This window comes from Trichosporon asahii, assembly GCF_000293215.1.
Source record: "Trichosporon asahii var. asahii CBS 2479 unplaced genomic scaffold scaffold00009, whole genome shotgun sequence".
NCBI classification, from domain to species: domain Eukaryota; kingdom Fungi; phylum Basidiomycota; class Tremellomycetes; order Trichosporonales; family Trichosporonaceae; genus Trichosporon; species Trichosporon asahii.
The window spans coordinates 498394-514280 of record NW_014040915.1 but is presented as its reverse complement, the minus strand read 5'-3'; the positions used below and the strand labels follow the sequence as shown (position 1 = coordinate 514280).

The 15887-nt window shown below is 61.3% G+C and overlaps 2 protein-coding genes and 1 non-coding gene across 3 annotated transcripts; 1 reads left to right on the top strand and 2 right to left on the bottom strand.

The window, feature by feature from the left end:
- Positions 1–242: 242 nt before the first annotated feature.
- Positions 243–350, bottom strand: A1Q1_t181. The gene has a single exon. It is a non-coding gene; the product is annotated as a tRNA-Arg (tRNA).
- Positions 351–727: 377 nt separating this feature from the next.
- On the bottom strand, positions 728–7479 carry A1Q1_06977 (glutamate synthase (NADH); the record flags this gene model as incomplete). Its single annotated transcript, XM_014327226.1, has 7 exons — positions 728–989; positions 1170–1228; positions 1266–1547; positions 1625–1704; positions 1765–2394; positions 2446–7413; positions 7461–7479. The coding sequence occupies 7 exons, from the start codon at positions 7477–7479 to the stop codon at positions 728–730; spliced, it is 6300 nt and encodes a 2099-aa protein (XP_014182701.1).
- A 5334-nt stretch (positions 7480–12813) lies between these two features.
- On the top strand, positions 12814–15555 carry A1Q1_06976 (uncharacterized protein; the record flags this gene model as incomplete). The annotated part of the gene is made up of 1 exon (XM_014327225.1): positions 12814–15555. One exon carries the CDS (start codon positions 12814–12816, stop codon positions 15553–15555), a length of 2742 nt encoding a protein of 913 aa, XP_014182700.1.
- Positions 15556–15887: the final 332 nt, after the last annotated feature.

The following is a 15887-nucleotide window of genomic DNA, read 5'->3' as shown; positions in this document are numbered from 1 at the left end:
TGCTGGCCTCCCTTGCTCTCCCAGGGGCTCGGAGCTCTTGATGAGCTAAAGACGTGCGTAAGGAGAGAGGTGACGAGTTCTCGCGGCTCACACAGAGCTATATTTCAGCCACTAACCTCCACCTCCACCTGCCAAGTCCACCACCAGCAAACCACTCGCCAACTCCTCACACCCGTCCGACTTCTCTTCCAACTCTAACTCTTTTCTACACATCTCTGCATGCATTATGAACGCAAAAAGAAAGGTCACGACGGGGATCGAACCCGCAATCTCCTGATGGGTACGCTCAGTTGGATCCCCGTGAGGCCCTTGAGTCGTAGTCAGACGCCTTGCCATTGGGCCACGCGACCGATGTCTCCCTTCGGCGAGGGGTGAAGACGCCACCGCTCGCGCGGGTGCGAGTCTGCGAGTACCCTGACATGTATGCTGACTCGCTACTGCGTCAATATCATTCTTCAGAAGAGATACTCGTTTGGTGTACTGGGATGTACTTGACCACTGACTACTGACGAGGCGGCAGCGTCTCAATGGCTGTTCTCGGGTAGTGGCTCCTAAGCACCCTTCGAAACGTCACACGAATGAATGCATACAACTTCGTCATGGGCTCTAGACCAGACTTAACTTCTGCACATGCCCGCACTCTTGCGGGTCGGTATACTTTTACTTATCTTATCCTGTTATCAGCGCCGTGCCACGGGACGCGGCGCCACCTTGTGCGTCTCGCCGCTCAGGCAGCGACTGCCTCGCTTTCGGCTTCCGCGCTGAAGCCGTCCGACTCGGCGTCGGACTTGGAGACCACCTCCGGCTCAAGACCCGAGTCCGAGTCGCTTGCGTTGCCGTTCGCCTGGCCGGGAGTCTTGCTGGCGCGGGGAGGGACCCAGGAGCGGCCGGGGATGCCTCCCTGGTGTGGGAGGCGAGTGCTGCCCATGAGGAAAGCGTCAACTTCTTCGGCGCACTGTCTCCCATCGTTTATGCCCCATACTACCAAGCTACGCTTTGTTAGCATTCTCTTCGATGTTTGAAGCATGTAGGAGAGGTCTGGGACGAAGGAGGGATGTGTAGGAGGTCGTAAGAAGGAGTGTGGGTGGTGTGCGTGGAGGTGTGGTGGAGGGTGCGGGGTAATGCGGGGTAGGTGAAGGTGGAGGTGGAGGTGGCGATCGGTTACTCACGATTGTCCGCGACGGCAGTCGCCTGCAGCGAAAACTCCTGGCACGGTAGTAGAGAAGCCCTGCGATGGTCAGCGCCGTTTGGCTCGCTCTACGTACCCCAGTAGGCGTCTGAATGTTAGTGCGAGCGTCCTGCTTGACGGCGAATGCCTCGGCGACCTCCTTCTGAGGCCCGAGGAAACCCAGGGCGAGCAGTGCAAGCTGACAGGAGTAGGTCTTCTCGGTGCCCTTGATCTCTTCCATCTTCCATTGGCCGCTGATGTTCTCCCACTCGACGCGAACCGTGTCGATGCCAGTCAGGTTGCCCTGGTCGTCGGATATGAAGCGCTTCGTGAGAACGCAGTACTCTCTCGGATCCTTTTGGGTGTAGGCCATGACCTCCTGGTGTCCGTAGTCGATGCGGCGAATGCGGGCGTAGCCGGGCAGATTGTCAGCTACGTGGCTCTGCATTGACTTACCCAAGGGTTGTTGCTGGCGCGCGCAGTCGGGGGTTGCGGAAGCAGTTCAAAGTTGATGACGCTCTTGGCACCGTGGCGGACTGCGGTACCGATGCAATCATTTCCTGAAGGTTAGATGAATGCAGGCAGCAGGTACTCACCGGTATCGCCTCCTCCAATGACGATGACGTCAAGGCCCTTGGCGTTGATGTAGTTGCCGTCCTCGTGGTTCGAAGCGAGCAGCGACTTCGTGTTGAACGTAAGGAAGTCCATGGCCATGTACACGCCTTGAGAGTCGCGGCCAGGAATCTTGAGGTCTCGAGGGATGGTCGCGCCTGTAGCGATGATCACAGCATCGCGACCGGCCTTGATCGCGGAAGCCTCCACATTGATCCCGACCTCTGTGTCCGTCACGAACTCGACGCCCTCATCGGCCATCAACTGCACTCTCCTCTTGACCACGGCCTTGTCGAGCTTCATGTTCGGGATGCCTTCACTAAGAATGCCGCCGATGACAGAGGAGCGCTCGTAAACAGTGACGAGGTGTCCGGCTTTGTTGAGCTGGTCGGCGGCGGAAAGACCGGCGGGTCCTGAGCCAATAATCGCCACCTTCTTGCCGGTACGCTGTGGCGGAGGGTTGGGAACCATCCAGCCCATCTCCCAAGCCTTGTCGATGATAGCGGCCTCGACAGACTTGATGCCAACAGGGAGCTCGTTGATGCCCAGGACGCATGACGACTCGCAAGGGGCGGGACAGACACGACCAGTGAACTCGGGGAAGTTGTTGGTGACTAGTGATTACGTCAGCATCTGAATTCGCCACACTGCTCAGTGGTACTCACGCATGAGACGCTCCCAGGCCTCCTTCCACTTGCCCTCAAAGACGAGCGTGTTGAACTTGGGAATGACGTTGGAGATGGGGCATCCGCCGCCGGTGCCTGCGTTCGTGGCGGAGCAGAACGGCAGGCCGCAGTCCATGCAGCGGGCGGTCTGCTGCTTGAGCTCGGCCTCGGAGAGGCGGTTCGAGATCTCCTTCCAGTCCTTGACACGCTTGCGCGGGGGGCGGTACGCCTCGTTGAGGCGCTTGTACTTCATGAAGCCGCGGACCTTGTCGAGCTTGCTCGCGCGCGCCTTGTACTGGTCCTCGTCGAGCATCGCGTCCTCCATGTCGAGCACGGCGGGCTCGAGGCGGGGCGAGTTGGGCGTCGTGTGCGGCGTGTCCGTCTCCGAGGGCTTGTTGAGGCGGAGGCGCGCCATGGCACCGGGCAGAACAGGGTCAACGCCGGGGGCGGCGAGGTCGACCTGCGAAGCGGTCGTGGACGGGATGAGGTCGATGTGGCTCTGCTTCTTCTTCTCCTCGAGCGCGGCGGCTGCCTGCTCCTCGAGGACACGCTTGTAGTCGAGCGGCATGATGCGGACGAACATGGGCAGGAAGTGGTGGAAGTTGCGCAGGACGCGATCGGCAATCTCCGAGCCAGTGTAGTGGCGGTGCTCCTCGATGAGCGAGCGGAGCTCGGCGATCTCATGCGGGTCAGAGACCTTGCCGAGCTCAACCGTGCCCATGTTGACCTTGGGCGCGAACGAGTGCGACATGTCGAGGACGTAGGCGATTCCGCCCGACATACCGGCGGCAAAGTTGCGGCCGGTGAGACCAAGGACGACAACACGACCGCCAGTCATGTACTCGCAACCGTGGTCGCCAGTTCCCTCAACGACGAGAGTGGCACCAGAGTTGCGTACGGCGAAACGCTCGGCAGCGATACCGCTGATGAACGCCTGGCCGCTAGTGGCACCGAAGAAGCACACGTTGCCGATGATGATGTTCTCCTCAGCCTTGAACTGCGCCTTCTTGGAGGGATACGCAATGATGCGGCCGCCAGAGAGACCCTTGCCGACGTAGTCGTTGGCGTCGCCCTCGAGCTCAATGGTGACACCAGGGGCGAGGAACGCACCCATCGACTGACCAGCCGAACCCTTCATGTTGATGCGAATGGTATCGCGCGGAAGACCAGCCTCGCCGTAGCGCTTCGACACGTGGTACGAGAGCGTAGCGCCGAGGGCACGGTCAGTGTTGACAACGTCGCAGTCGATCTCAACAGGCAGACCCTTGGAGAGCGCGGGCTCGGCCTCGTCGATGAACTTGTTGTCGAGACGAACATACAGGCGGTGGTCTTGGGGACGCACGCGGTAAGTGGCGACGCCCTCGCGAGGAGGCTTGGCGGGAGTGAGGATCGGCGAGAGGTCGAGGTGGGCCGTCTTGGGGGTGCGCAGCGACTCGTCGACCTTGAGGAGGTCGGCGCGACCGACCATCTCGTTGATAGTGCGGATACCGAGCTTGGCCATGATCGCGCGGAGCTCCTCAATGACGTAGTAGAAGAAGTTGATGACCTGCTCGGGCTGGCCCGCGAACTTGGCACGGAGCTCGGGGTCCTGGGTCGCGATACCGACGGGACAAGTGTTCTTGTGACAAGCCTTCATCATGATGCAGCCCATGGCGATGAGCGGAGTGGTCGCGAAGCCCCACTCCTCAGCGCCGAGCAGAGTGGCGATGGCAATGTCGCGTCCGGTACGGATTTGGCCGTCGGTCTGAACAGTGACGCGGCCACGGAGGTCGTTGAGCACGAGCGTCTGGTGGGTCTCGGCGACACCGAGCTCCCACGGCAGACCGGCGTACTTGATGGAAGTCCACTTAGCCGCACCGGTACCACCGTCGTGTCCGGAGATGACGATGTGGTCGGCCTTGGCCTTCGAGACGCCAGAAGCAACAACGCCAACGCCCACCTCAGAGACGAGCTTGACAGAGACGCGGGCGCGGGGGTTGGCACACTTGAGGTCGTAGATGAGCTGCTTCAGGTCCTCGATCGAGTAAATGTCGTGGTGAGGCGGGGGCGAAACGAGCGTCACACCAGGCGTCGAGTGACGCGTGCGACCAATAGAGGCCGAGACCTTGTGGCCTGGGAGCTCACCGCCCTCTCCGGGCTTGGCGCCTTGGGCCATCTTGATCTGGAGCTCGTCCGAGTCGGCGAGGTAGTTGGAGGTAACGCCGAAGCGGCCCGAGGCGACCTGCTTGATGGACGAGCGGCGCGAGTCCCACTCGGGCTGCAGCTCCATCGAGTGGCGGTAGGGAGTACCCTCCTGCCCCTGTCCGGGACCGGGGATGGGGAGCGAGCGCTCGGCGTCCTCACCACCCTCGCCTGTGTTCGATTTGCCGCCGAGACGGTTCATGGCGATCGCGAGCGTGGTGTGCGCCTCCATCGAGATGGAGCCGTACGACATGGCGCCGGTGACACAGCGGCGCACAATCTCGTTCCACGGCTCGACCTGGTCGATGGGCACGCTCTGCGCCTTGTCGTAGTCAAAGTCGAGCATGCCGCGGAGCGTTGCGGCCTTGATCGCCTCGTGCGAGTTCTTCGAGTACGAGTCGTACGCCGCCTGGTTCTTCTGGCGCACCGCGTCCTGCAGCGAAGCGACCGAGGCGGGCTCGTTGATGCGCTTCTCGGAGCCGTTGCGGTAGTGGTACTCGCCCGACTCGGGGAGGCCGGGGATGCGCGAGATGGCGCGCGTCGGCCATGCGCGCTCGTGGTACTCGAACGCGTCCATTGCGAGCAGGTCAAAGGTCGCGCCCTGCACGCGCGAAGCGGTGCCGACAAAGCACTCGTCGACGACCTCCTTGTGGATACCGAGGGCCTCGAAGAGCTGCGCACCCTTGTACGATGCAAGCGTCGACACACCCATCTTGGAGAGCACCTTGAGCATACCCTCATTGATGGCCTTGCGGTAGTTGTCAATGAGCGTCTCGGCCGTTTGGTCGTCCTTGGCCATGCCCTCGCGCTCAATCTTGTGGATCATCTCCATCATGAGCCAGGGGCAGACGGCGTCCGCGCCATAGCCGACGAGGACACACATGTGGTGGACCTCGCGCGCCTCGGCCGTGTCGACCATGATGGCAATGTCGGAGCGCTTCTTCTGCTTGACGAGGTGGTGGTGCACGCCTCCAGTAGCGAGAAGAGCCGAAAGGGGCACTCGGTTGGGGCCGGTCAGGCGGTCGGAGAGGATGACAATCTTGTAACCCTCGTTGACAGCCTCGAGAGCCTGCTGACGGACACGCTCGAGCGCGGCGTGATAGCCGGGGAGGCCCTCGCCCTTGTCAAAGGTGATGTCGATGACCTTGGCGTTCCAGTCCGAGGTGCTGGTCTGGATGCTCTTGATGGCGTTCATCTCCTCAATGGTGAGGATGGGCGACTTGAGGTGCAGGCGGTGGCACTGGCTCGAGCGCATCTCGAGCAGGTTGCCCTCGGGACCGACCATGGTCTCGAGCGACATGACGATGGCCTCACGAATGGGATCAATGGGAGGGTTGGTGACCTGCGCGAAGAGCTGGCGGAAATAGTCGTAGATGCTACGGGCCTGGTTGGAAACACACGCGAGGGCGGCGTCGTTACCCATCGAACCGAGCGCCTCGTGTCCCTCGTTGACCATGGGCATCATGAGCATGCTGAGCTGCTCCAGGGTGAAGCCAAAGGCGAGCACGCGGGGGTCAGACGCAAGAGGCGAGGCGTCGAGCTTGACACCAATGTCCTCGAAGCGCTGGACGCGGCGGACCACGTCGGGCAGCTGAATCACCTGTGACTCGTACCAGGCCTGGAACGGCTGGCGCTTCGCGACGCTCATCTTGAGCTCGCGGTCGTCGACGATGCGACCCTCCTTGGTGTCGACGAGGAGCATGCGTCCGGGCTTGAGACGGCCCTTTTGCGTGATCGTGGCGGGGTCGATTGAGATGGTACCGACCTCGGAGGCACAGATCATGATGTCGTCGCGGGTGACAATGTAGCGACAGGGACGGAGACCGTTACGGTCGAGATTGGCACCGCAGAAGCGGCCGTCCGAGAAGGTGAAAAGCGCGGGACCGTCCCAGGGCTCCATCATGGAGCCGGCCCAGGCGTAGAAGCCCTTCTTCTCAGGCTCCATGAGGTCGTTGTTCTGCCATGCCTCGGGGACCATCATCATGACAGCCTCGGGAAGCGTGAGAACACCGTTCACGACGAGGAGCTCGAGAACATTGTCAAAGGCGGCCGAGTCGGAACCGCCCTCCTCGACGATAGGGTAGAGAAGCTCGAGCTCGTTGCCAAACTTCTCAGACTTGAGGTGGCCCTCACGGGCACGCATCCAGTTCTTGTTGCCACGGACGGTGTTGATCTCACCGTTGTGGGCGGCCCAGCGCATGGGCTGCGCGCGGTCCCAGGACGGGAACGTGTTGGTGGAGAAACGCGAGTGCACCAACGCAAAGTGCGACGAGTACAACGCATGGTTCAGGTCGTGGAAGTAGTTGTAGACCTGCACGGGAGACAGCTGACCCTTGTACACGATGTTGCTCGGGGTGAGGGAGCAAATGTAAAACTTGTCGTTGCGGTGCGACGCCTGCTTGCGCAGGACATAGAGCTGACGCTGGAAGTACTGCTCGTCAAACTCGCCGTCGGCGCTCTCGAGCCCGTCGCCGTAGTGGCTGCGGAGAACCACAAAGGGCTGCATGATACGCGGCTCCTTGCTCTTCGCGGCGGGGCCGAGGATCGAGTTGTCGGTCGGCACGTGGCGCCAACCGAGCGTGCGCAGACCAAGCTTCGACGCTACCTCCTCGAAGACCTTCTGCTGCGCCTCCCAGTCCTGCGGGTCCAGGAACACGTTGCCGACGGCGTACGTGCCCTCGGCGGGAATCTTGGCCTCGAACGAGTGAGGCGCCTCGCGCACGAAGAACTCGTGCGGGATACCCGTCATGACTCCGGCTCCGTCACCATCGCGGGCATCGGCACCGGCTGTTACTGTCAGCTACGCATTCCTAGAAGAGCTAGCCGGAACTCACTGGCGCCGCGATGGGTCATGTTGCAGAGGATGCTGCGTGCATCGCTCACGATTTTGTGGTTGCCATGGCCCTTGATGTGGCAGATGAACCCGACACCACACATCCTACGTGCAGAGTCAGGTAGCTTGGCGGGTTAAGGTGTTACGTTTAGTGTGTCTGTGAAGGTAGTCAGCAATGCATTCGATGCATGCAAGGGTCGAGGTCGTCTGACCTACCACCACCAGAGATGACGGCGGCGACGACCCAGCTGGCAACGCACAGGTAGTGATAAGAGCCGCACAGGCCCTAGAGTGCAGGGAGGTGGTTAATAAGAGCGGCGTGCGGGTTGTTGCGGCAGTCGGCGGTGTGTGAGCTCGCGATCTGGATCCAGCTACTTTCGAGCGAGTGTACAACGGTGATGAAGAGAAAGCGAGAGCGATAGTGAATGGGTATCGCAACGCTGCAGCGATTAGCGCCAGAGAGAAGGGGGGATGTGACTTTTCTCGCAGCGTAGTGAGCGGGCCTCCGCCCGACTTCTGCGCCCGACTAGTCTAAGAGGTCTCAGCCCCTCCCTATCGGGAAGGAATCTGGCGTTCGCTAGCTGACCCGGCGGCAGCCCACAGCAAGGAACCAGAGCCCACGGCGCCCACGGCAGGCCGCCAGTGACAGCATGACAGAGGCCACAGGCCATAGGGCGAGATCGGTACCGCGTATCCATGCCGCAAGCCGCGCCATGCATCTGCGCCCGAGATGCCCGATGTGCCCGGCGCAAGCCAGTCATGCTTGCGGCGCGCGGCGTGCGCCTCTCACCGAGAGCCAACCTGTAGTGGTAGAGTTACAGTCAAGCGGACTGACTCTGTCCCCGGCTGTACGGTAAGCACGGCAAGCGTGCGGCTAATTGAGACCGGCGCACTCTGATTCGCTGGAAGCCATCCTGCTACACTCTGCTCCCGCCCGCTGCGCGCGACTGATAACGGGCGATCGCTGTCTGGCCAATCAGCGTCGTGCGATCGGGAGAGGTGGCGTCGCAGCCGGGCGTGCCAAAGAATCCCATCCAAATGGGCCCCCTCTCGTTGGTCCTCGGGCTACTTTGGCTTATCCCAGCCTTCCTGAGGCGCTCTATCTCGCTCCGACTTCGGCATACCAAGCTTGGGCCTGCGATGTGGGCATACCCCAACACAGGTACATATGCAGCCAAGTTGTGTCGGTGGGGGAGGTCTTAAAAGGTGGGAGGGTATGTGTCCGGTGCGGCCTTATCTCTCACGAAATTTCGTTCGCTTGGCGACTGAATGAATATGCTAATAAGGCCCAAGGCACGTCCAAATCACCCTCTGGCACTAGCACTAAGGACACCCATGCGCCCATGTGTCGGACCGAGGCCGTGGGTATGCGGCAGTAGCGGCAGTGGATGTCCTTCTTTACCCGAACACTGTTGGTGCATCAGCTGAGAGCAGTCATCGTTGCAGCCGCGGTCCAATCCATACCCGGCTCGCTTCGGCAGTTACCGGTGTCAACAAAGGTAGCTTATCGCCACGTGCTGCTTCCGTTCCGACGACGGCGCCGCCCTTGTCAAGCCAACTCCGCAGTGGACAAGAGAGTCTAAGGAAGCGTCGGGCGAGTCGGGCGTGTGACAGAGTGGAGGCGGTCACGGAGGCAGAGCGGGCCACCGTCATCTGCTGACTCCCGAACCGGCGGCAGGCGGCTGTGGGCCGCCGGCATTGCGGCATCTTCAGATGCAGCTGTTGACATGGGGTAGGCCATAGCCGAATCGACATGCATGTTCCCCATGCGATGCGGTTGCGATCGGGAAGCGAACCTCTGTCAACGGGCAGTCCTGCATCCCCACCGCTGTTGATGCGTCTGCAAGCGTGGGGGAGCTGCTTGGCGCCCAACAACTCACGATCGCGGGTGAATGCGTAAGCTTCAGTCAAGTGAATGAAAGATCGGTTGCTAGCAACAGGCGCCGGCGATGCATACAGCCGAGCTCATGAGCATTCATCGGCCACGGCGGACTGCGTGTCCGCTCAACGCCTTCGGTGTCTGTGCGCAAGACATGCGTGCATGCTTCTGGTATTCTGGATTCGAACACAGTTCCGCTCTTCGACGCCCAGTGTGCGCCCTCAGATACACCCGATAAGGCAGCGAATTGGTCTCAGACACGATCGCCAAGTCTATCAGACGTCACGATGCGGGGCAGTCTGTATGGCGTGTGAACGACAAGTGTGCTCGTGTGCGTCACCTGTCGGTACCTGCATGCGTGCAACGGGCCCGGCGGGGCTCCCACTCCGCCATCGTGATGCTGCCCAAGATAGCCCGCGCCAGCAACCGGCAGCAGAAAAGTCAGACGACTTCGGCCACCGACTGTGCCGGGTGTTGCTGGGTGCAGAACCGAATGCCGAGATGCGGCGAAGCTCTGCGGCCCATCCGTCGCTGACGGTGTCCTCGTCTGCTCTCGCCGACTCACAAGCTTTCGTCAGCACCAGATACTCTACAGACGTGGTTCATGAGAAGACGATGTCTTGGCGAGCCGTGCTATCTCGCCAGTGATGTAACTGTTCCAGCTCTTATCGCGAGTCGACAGACTGATGACGCAGCGCCGCGGTTGTCTTCACAAGCAGCTGATGTGGAGCATGCCTCCGTGAACTACGTGTACTAGAAGCTGTAGATATGGGTGGCAAGTTCAACGTCTGTACAGCTCGATCATCGAGGAGAGCGCGGAGAGCGCGGAGCAAGCCCGCAGTGGTGTCGCTCCTACGGAACGGGGAGGAGTAGTAGCGGCTATGTCTGTCGCGCGATGAGACAGATGTGGAGTACGTGGAGACCTGCCCAGACGTCGGAGCGACAGCTGTTTTGACAGCAGCTACAGCAACGCGTCTCTGACACCTCTACGCTCCGAGCCACCCATTCCTGACAAGCTGTAAGATCTTGTTCCTCTACCGGTACTGCTGGCAGACACAGGAGCCACTGAGAGGCACCGTGGGAGACGATTGTGAACTGTCAGTCGTGGGAAAGCTACCCTCCAACGTCTCTAGCATGTCACGTGAGGGCACCCTTCCACCTCTTCCACCCCTAACGCCCTAGGGCGCGTCGGCGCGTCGCGTTTCATTCAGTCGATTGCGAGATTACGAGCGTGCACCACGCTTTACCCTCAGACCCGTAACACCTGCCCCTGTCCCCTTGTCTTGTCGCACACGAGTTTGCGAGTTCCGAGCGGATTCCAGCTGAACTTTCTCTTCATCTTCGGGACTTTGCAGAATGTTATTGCTTTGCTATTGCTGAGACAGAGGGAGTGGGAAGAATGGGGACGGGGATCTGGCTTAGAGCCGGTCTGCGCCCCCTCGGCCGTCGGACGCCTCTCGGAACCCGACGCCCTCGGCTCCGTGCCTCTGTCTCACCAGAATTAAGATGAAGCCGGTCAGGCTGGGGCAGCAACACATGGCAAGAGGAGACACTCGTGGTGACATGCAAGGACATCGGGGTAACGAAGGGTGACAGACAACCCGTACGGTGCCGCACAGAGCGCACAGTCCAGCGAACGGACACTGCGGAGAGACGGCGCTACGGAACTCTTCCCCTGCACTCCGGCCCTTGACCCGGCGCACCCGGCATCCATCCCCCTGCCCTGTGCCGTACGTCCCCTGGCCGTCCCCTGCTGCGTCGCATACGTCGTGCACTTCGGCGCGGCGTACGGTCTCGCCGTCGGGACAGACAGGACGCTCCCAAGCAGAGCAATGACCGGGGCTCTCGTAAATGGTACGTATGCACAATGTTCTGGAGGCCGTCGGACGGCCATCCCCTTCCCTTCTGTCCAGAATCGGCGTGCCTGCTGCCTCGTTGGTCAGTCGCCACCCACTGTACGCTGGTCTGCGTACTCTGAGGACCGAACGGACGAGACACTCTGCAGCCACGCCAGCTGACGCATGAGACGAGCCCAGCGACGTTTGCAACTGCCTCTTTCGGGAAGCAGCTGCATGCGCTGACGCACGAACACAGGTGCATAGTGCCGTTTAGAATGTCTCACCTGGCCCCGATCGTATGCTAGCAGTTACTCCGGGCTGGTAAGCCTGCGACTGCCCTGCACCAGCCATGCCAGCCGGGCCAGCGGGGTCAGCTCCACGGCCGCGCTGGAGATTTGCCACCCACTTCGATCATGTCTGTTGACCGCTGCACTGCAGTCACCAACAACACGATCTCAATGAATGAGTGGTAGCTTCAGAGTCTGTGCAACGGTGTCTACGTGAGGAACGGAGAGTGCATGGATTGAGTTGTCGCGAAGCTTAGTGAAGCTTGATAGGACGAGAGAATTGTGTCTCACAGTGTAAAGGCTGCTGGGCGTGAAAAAATCGAATTGCGGCGGCGACAAGGGCCCTTGAAGCCAGGGCAGGGGCTGCCGGTGTCCAGGTTCATCGCCACCCTCGGTCGTCCTACCTGGCTGTCGTTTCGTGCAGACACCAAACCCAAACGCACACATGCTGATGCAGGCCCTAAAGCCGTAATCGTCTCACACGGGCACACGACGATGCATTAAGAGGATTGTTTACAAGAACCAGAAGGGCCGACGAACATACGTACATGCAGATCAGTGGCATTCCCGCTGTTAATTCAATGTGTGTGTGCTGGGCGGCCTCGGCAGCAGCGCAGGGCGACAGGGAGCAAGTCCCGATTAGCGTCCTTGCATTGAATCGTCTGAACGGCACGGCGGCACCGAGCATTAGGAAAACGGACAAGGCGTATAGAATAGTCACCCACTGTATCCACCGTACGCTGTGCTGGCTGGCTGGGCTCGCTGGGCTCGCTGGGTCCACTGTACCACCAGTTCGAGCTCCAGGTACCACGCCCAGGGACGACGGCCTGTGCAGTGAGCCATTCGTCCCGTCCCTCACAACTCTTCCACTCAACTCAATCCAGACACCTGCCTTTGCCTAATCACCACTTGCAACCACCTTCACTCTCCACCTCACCACACTTGCACACCACCAGTACACACCCATCACGACCACGTAACGACCACGGCACCATCCAACCACCCGGCCCGACCCCGCACATATCCACACACTACCTCGCCCGCTCCACCGGCACTCACCACCCCCGACAGGGCCTGTCAGAAAACTCGATCCCTTCGCCACCTTTCCCCTTCCCTGCGACGCTCGAGCCGTGCCTCCCTTCGGTCCTCCAGAGCCATTCGCCCTCCCATCCACCTTTTCTCTCCCCAACGACCTCGCTCACCATATCGCCGCCGCCATCGACGCTCCCCCCGGCGACCTCAGTGACTCCCCCGGGCTACGCGTAGTGCTCGTGTCGGGTCATGAGTAAGCCAGCGGGGCCGCGCAAACAAAAGCGCGTCGCCCTTACGACCCCACCGGCCACACCGCCAATGCCTAAACCCCTGGACGCCGTGCCCGGGCCCTCCTCGTCCCTCCCAAGGGCAGGCTCGAGCGCGAGCGTCACTGCTCCTACGGCTACGGTAGCTGCCAGCGTAAGCATGGCAAGCATGCCCGTCGCCAATGGAAGCGGGAACCCCGCGTCTGGAAGTTGTCATGTCAGAGTAGACTCACCACAACCCATGTCGCCCCCGGCGGAATCCGCGAGCGTCGTGAGCGCGGCAAGCGCCGGGAGCGCCGGGAGTGCGTACAGCAGTGCGGGCAGCGCGGGCGGCACCATCCCCAGCATCCCGAGTAGCAGCAGCACGAGCGAGCTCCCTGCCGCGCTTTCGGCCGCAGAAATGGATTCGCACCTCGCCGCGTTCGAACTCGGCCCGCCTGGCGCGCAGCGCAAACCCACAAGAAGAGTTCGCAGCATCGAGCGGACATGGCAGTGGGTCAAGTCTCGCTCCTCGGTCTACGGCGGAATAGAAGGCTACGACCAGGAAGAGTTTGCCAACGCCATCGCCGGCCCATCACGCCCCATCACGGTCGCTACCCCCATCACACCACCCGCGTCGTACTCTCCGACGGAACCGCGGCGACAGAGCGCCGACGTTGACCCAGACGAGCGACGACGAAGACGGCAGGGGCTCACTCCCGAGTCTGGTCTGCGACCACCGCCGCGCCCCCGCCCAGCATCACGATCCTTTACATATCCAGCATCCCCTCTGACGCCAATGGGGAGCCCTCCCAAGCATGGAACACCGTTCCCAGTCATGTCCACATCGACGACGCAGACGAGTCTCACGACAAGCTTGGGACACGACCTCAAGTCGTCCACACCCTCCCCGACGAAGCGGTCAGACAGCAGTGTCTCACCGAAACGGGCTCGACCCCGGCCGATCTTTCCTGGTTCGATGGAGCCGCCCCCTTCTCACCTGTCCAGGTCACCGTCACATCCCCCGACGTCTCACGTGCCGCTGGCGACTTCGCCGACATCTTCAGCTGGAAGCCACAAGACGCAAGTTCAGTCTATATCAGACATTGTGCGAAGACACTCGGCGGCCATGGCGATGGCGCAAGAAGCAGCCGTCGACCGGGCGCGAAGCGAAATGACTGCTTCCAAGTCCAAGCCCTTGCCGAAGAGCCCGACCAAGCTCCAGCTACCTGGCCCGCCCTTGAATGGACGTAGCAGCAGTGAGCAACAGCCGGATCACCCGACGGAACGCACAGAACGCCCGGAACGACCAGACCGACCGGAACGACTGCCGCGGCCTAGCAAGCCGGAGCGAAAAGGAAGCGAGGGTGGCGACCGTGTGCGCGACCGCGATCGACCACTTTTGCGTGACCGGCCACTGGAGCGCGCTAAGAGTGCCTCTCCTTTGCCGACGCCGCCGCCGAAGACGAACCACCGACGGGAACCTAGCGCGTGGTCGACGTACTCACTGAGCAGCAGCGACAATGACAGTGTCGTACGCGACTTCCGGTTAGCGCAAGCGGCTTACGACCGGCTATCGGGTGGCCAGTCGTTACGACCTGTCTCGGAGCACAGTACGAAGAAAGGTTCGCAGCCGAGCGCCCAGTTCCCGAAGGCGCTGTCGCCTCTGCCTAAGGACGCAGAGTTGCAGCGGACACGGAGTGCGGTATCGCTGACCGGTGCTAGGAGCGCTGGTTCATCGCCGCAGCCGGACGACGACGCACTGATGGCGATGTACTTGCGATCGCCGCAGCTCAACAAGATCCTCGCTCTGCCCCGGCCGTTCCCGGACCGGCCACTGCAGGTGTCACTCGCGGATCTCGGAAAGCCGGATGGAAAGCCCGTCGTCGTGTTCCTCGGATTAGGATGCGTGCGCTACCTGATTGCGCTGTACGATGATCTGGCGCGAGCGTTCGGCCTGCGATTAATCTGCATCGACCGCTGGGGCCTCGGCAAGACGGACCAGGTGCCGCAGAACCAGCGCGGACCGCTCGACTGGGCCGACGTCGTGCGTCGCGTGCTCGACCAGCTCGGTGTCGACAAGTTCCAGATTGTCGCACACAGCGCCGGTGCGCCGTACGCCATGGCAACGGTGCTAAGGCTCGGAGACCGTGTCGTCGGTCGCCCGCACCTGCTCGCGCCGTGGGTCGGCGGCGATGTCGAGGGCTACAAGTGGCTCAAGTGGGTGCCGAACGGCGTGATCAAGAGCGCGATTGCGGCCGAGTGGCGCCTCGAGTCGTACTTCCTCGGCAAGGCTCCGTCGCTGAAAGCGCTGAACAAGGCGGGCATCCCGACCTCTCCCTCGCTCGACGGTGAGAGCATGCGATCGCTTTCTTCCGCCTCGTCGCCCGTCACCTCGTCACCGATCTACAACAACTTTGCCTCGCTGCCGCTCTCGACGTCGTCCGTGCACGTCCCGGCCAACATGTCCGAAGACTCGCTTCTCGTCACGAGCAGCCCTTCCTTCCTGACAGCGTTAATGCAGGCGTCGCACGCCGAGTCACTCTCGGGCACGACCGCCGACCTTCTTTCCGTCATTCTCGGAAGGGACTGCAAGCCGTGGGGTTTCAGCTTCACGGACGTGAAGCGCGCGTGCAAGATCTTCTGGGGCACGATGGACGACAAGGTGTCCGAGAAGAGCATGCGGTGGATGGAGCGCAGCATGGACGCGGAGCTCGTCACGCTGAAGGACGAGGGGCACAATCTCATGTCCTCGCGCGGGGTCATGTACGATGTGCTCGACAGTCTGGCGAATGATGAGGGTGTGGCGCGATAGGCCGAGGCGCAGCCGAGGCCGTGACGTCTCGCAATCTACGGCCCAGATGCCACATCGCCCTGCCGTCTCCACGAGGATATCTTTGAGCTTACCTACCCGCTCATACACATCAACAAACTAGCCCCCAGGCCCAGCTAGTCAAAACAGTAGTATAATCGAGCCCATCATCATTCCTCCTACCAACATTCCCTACCTAGTTTTAATCCGTGCCAAACTCTCTGCACACACTCACTACCCAACCCCACGATATGTGCCAGCGCGCACACGCCTCTGTCGCTTTCTTTGGATCTTGGTTTCCATTGCGGACATGTATTTTTTCTTTGTCACACGAT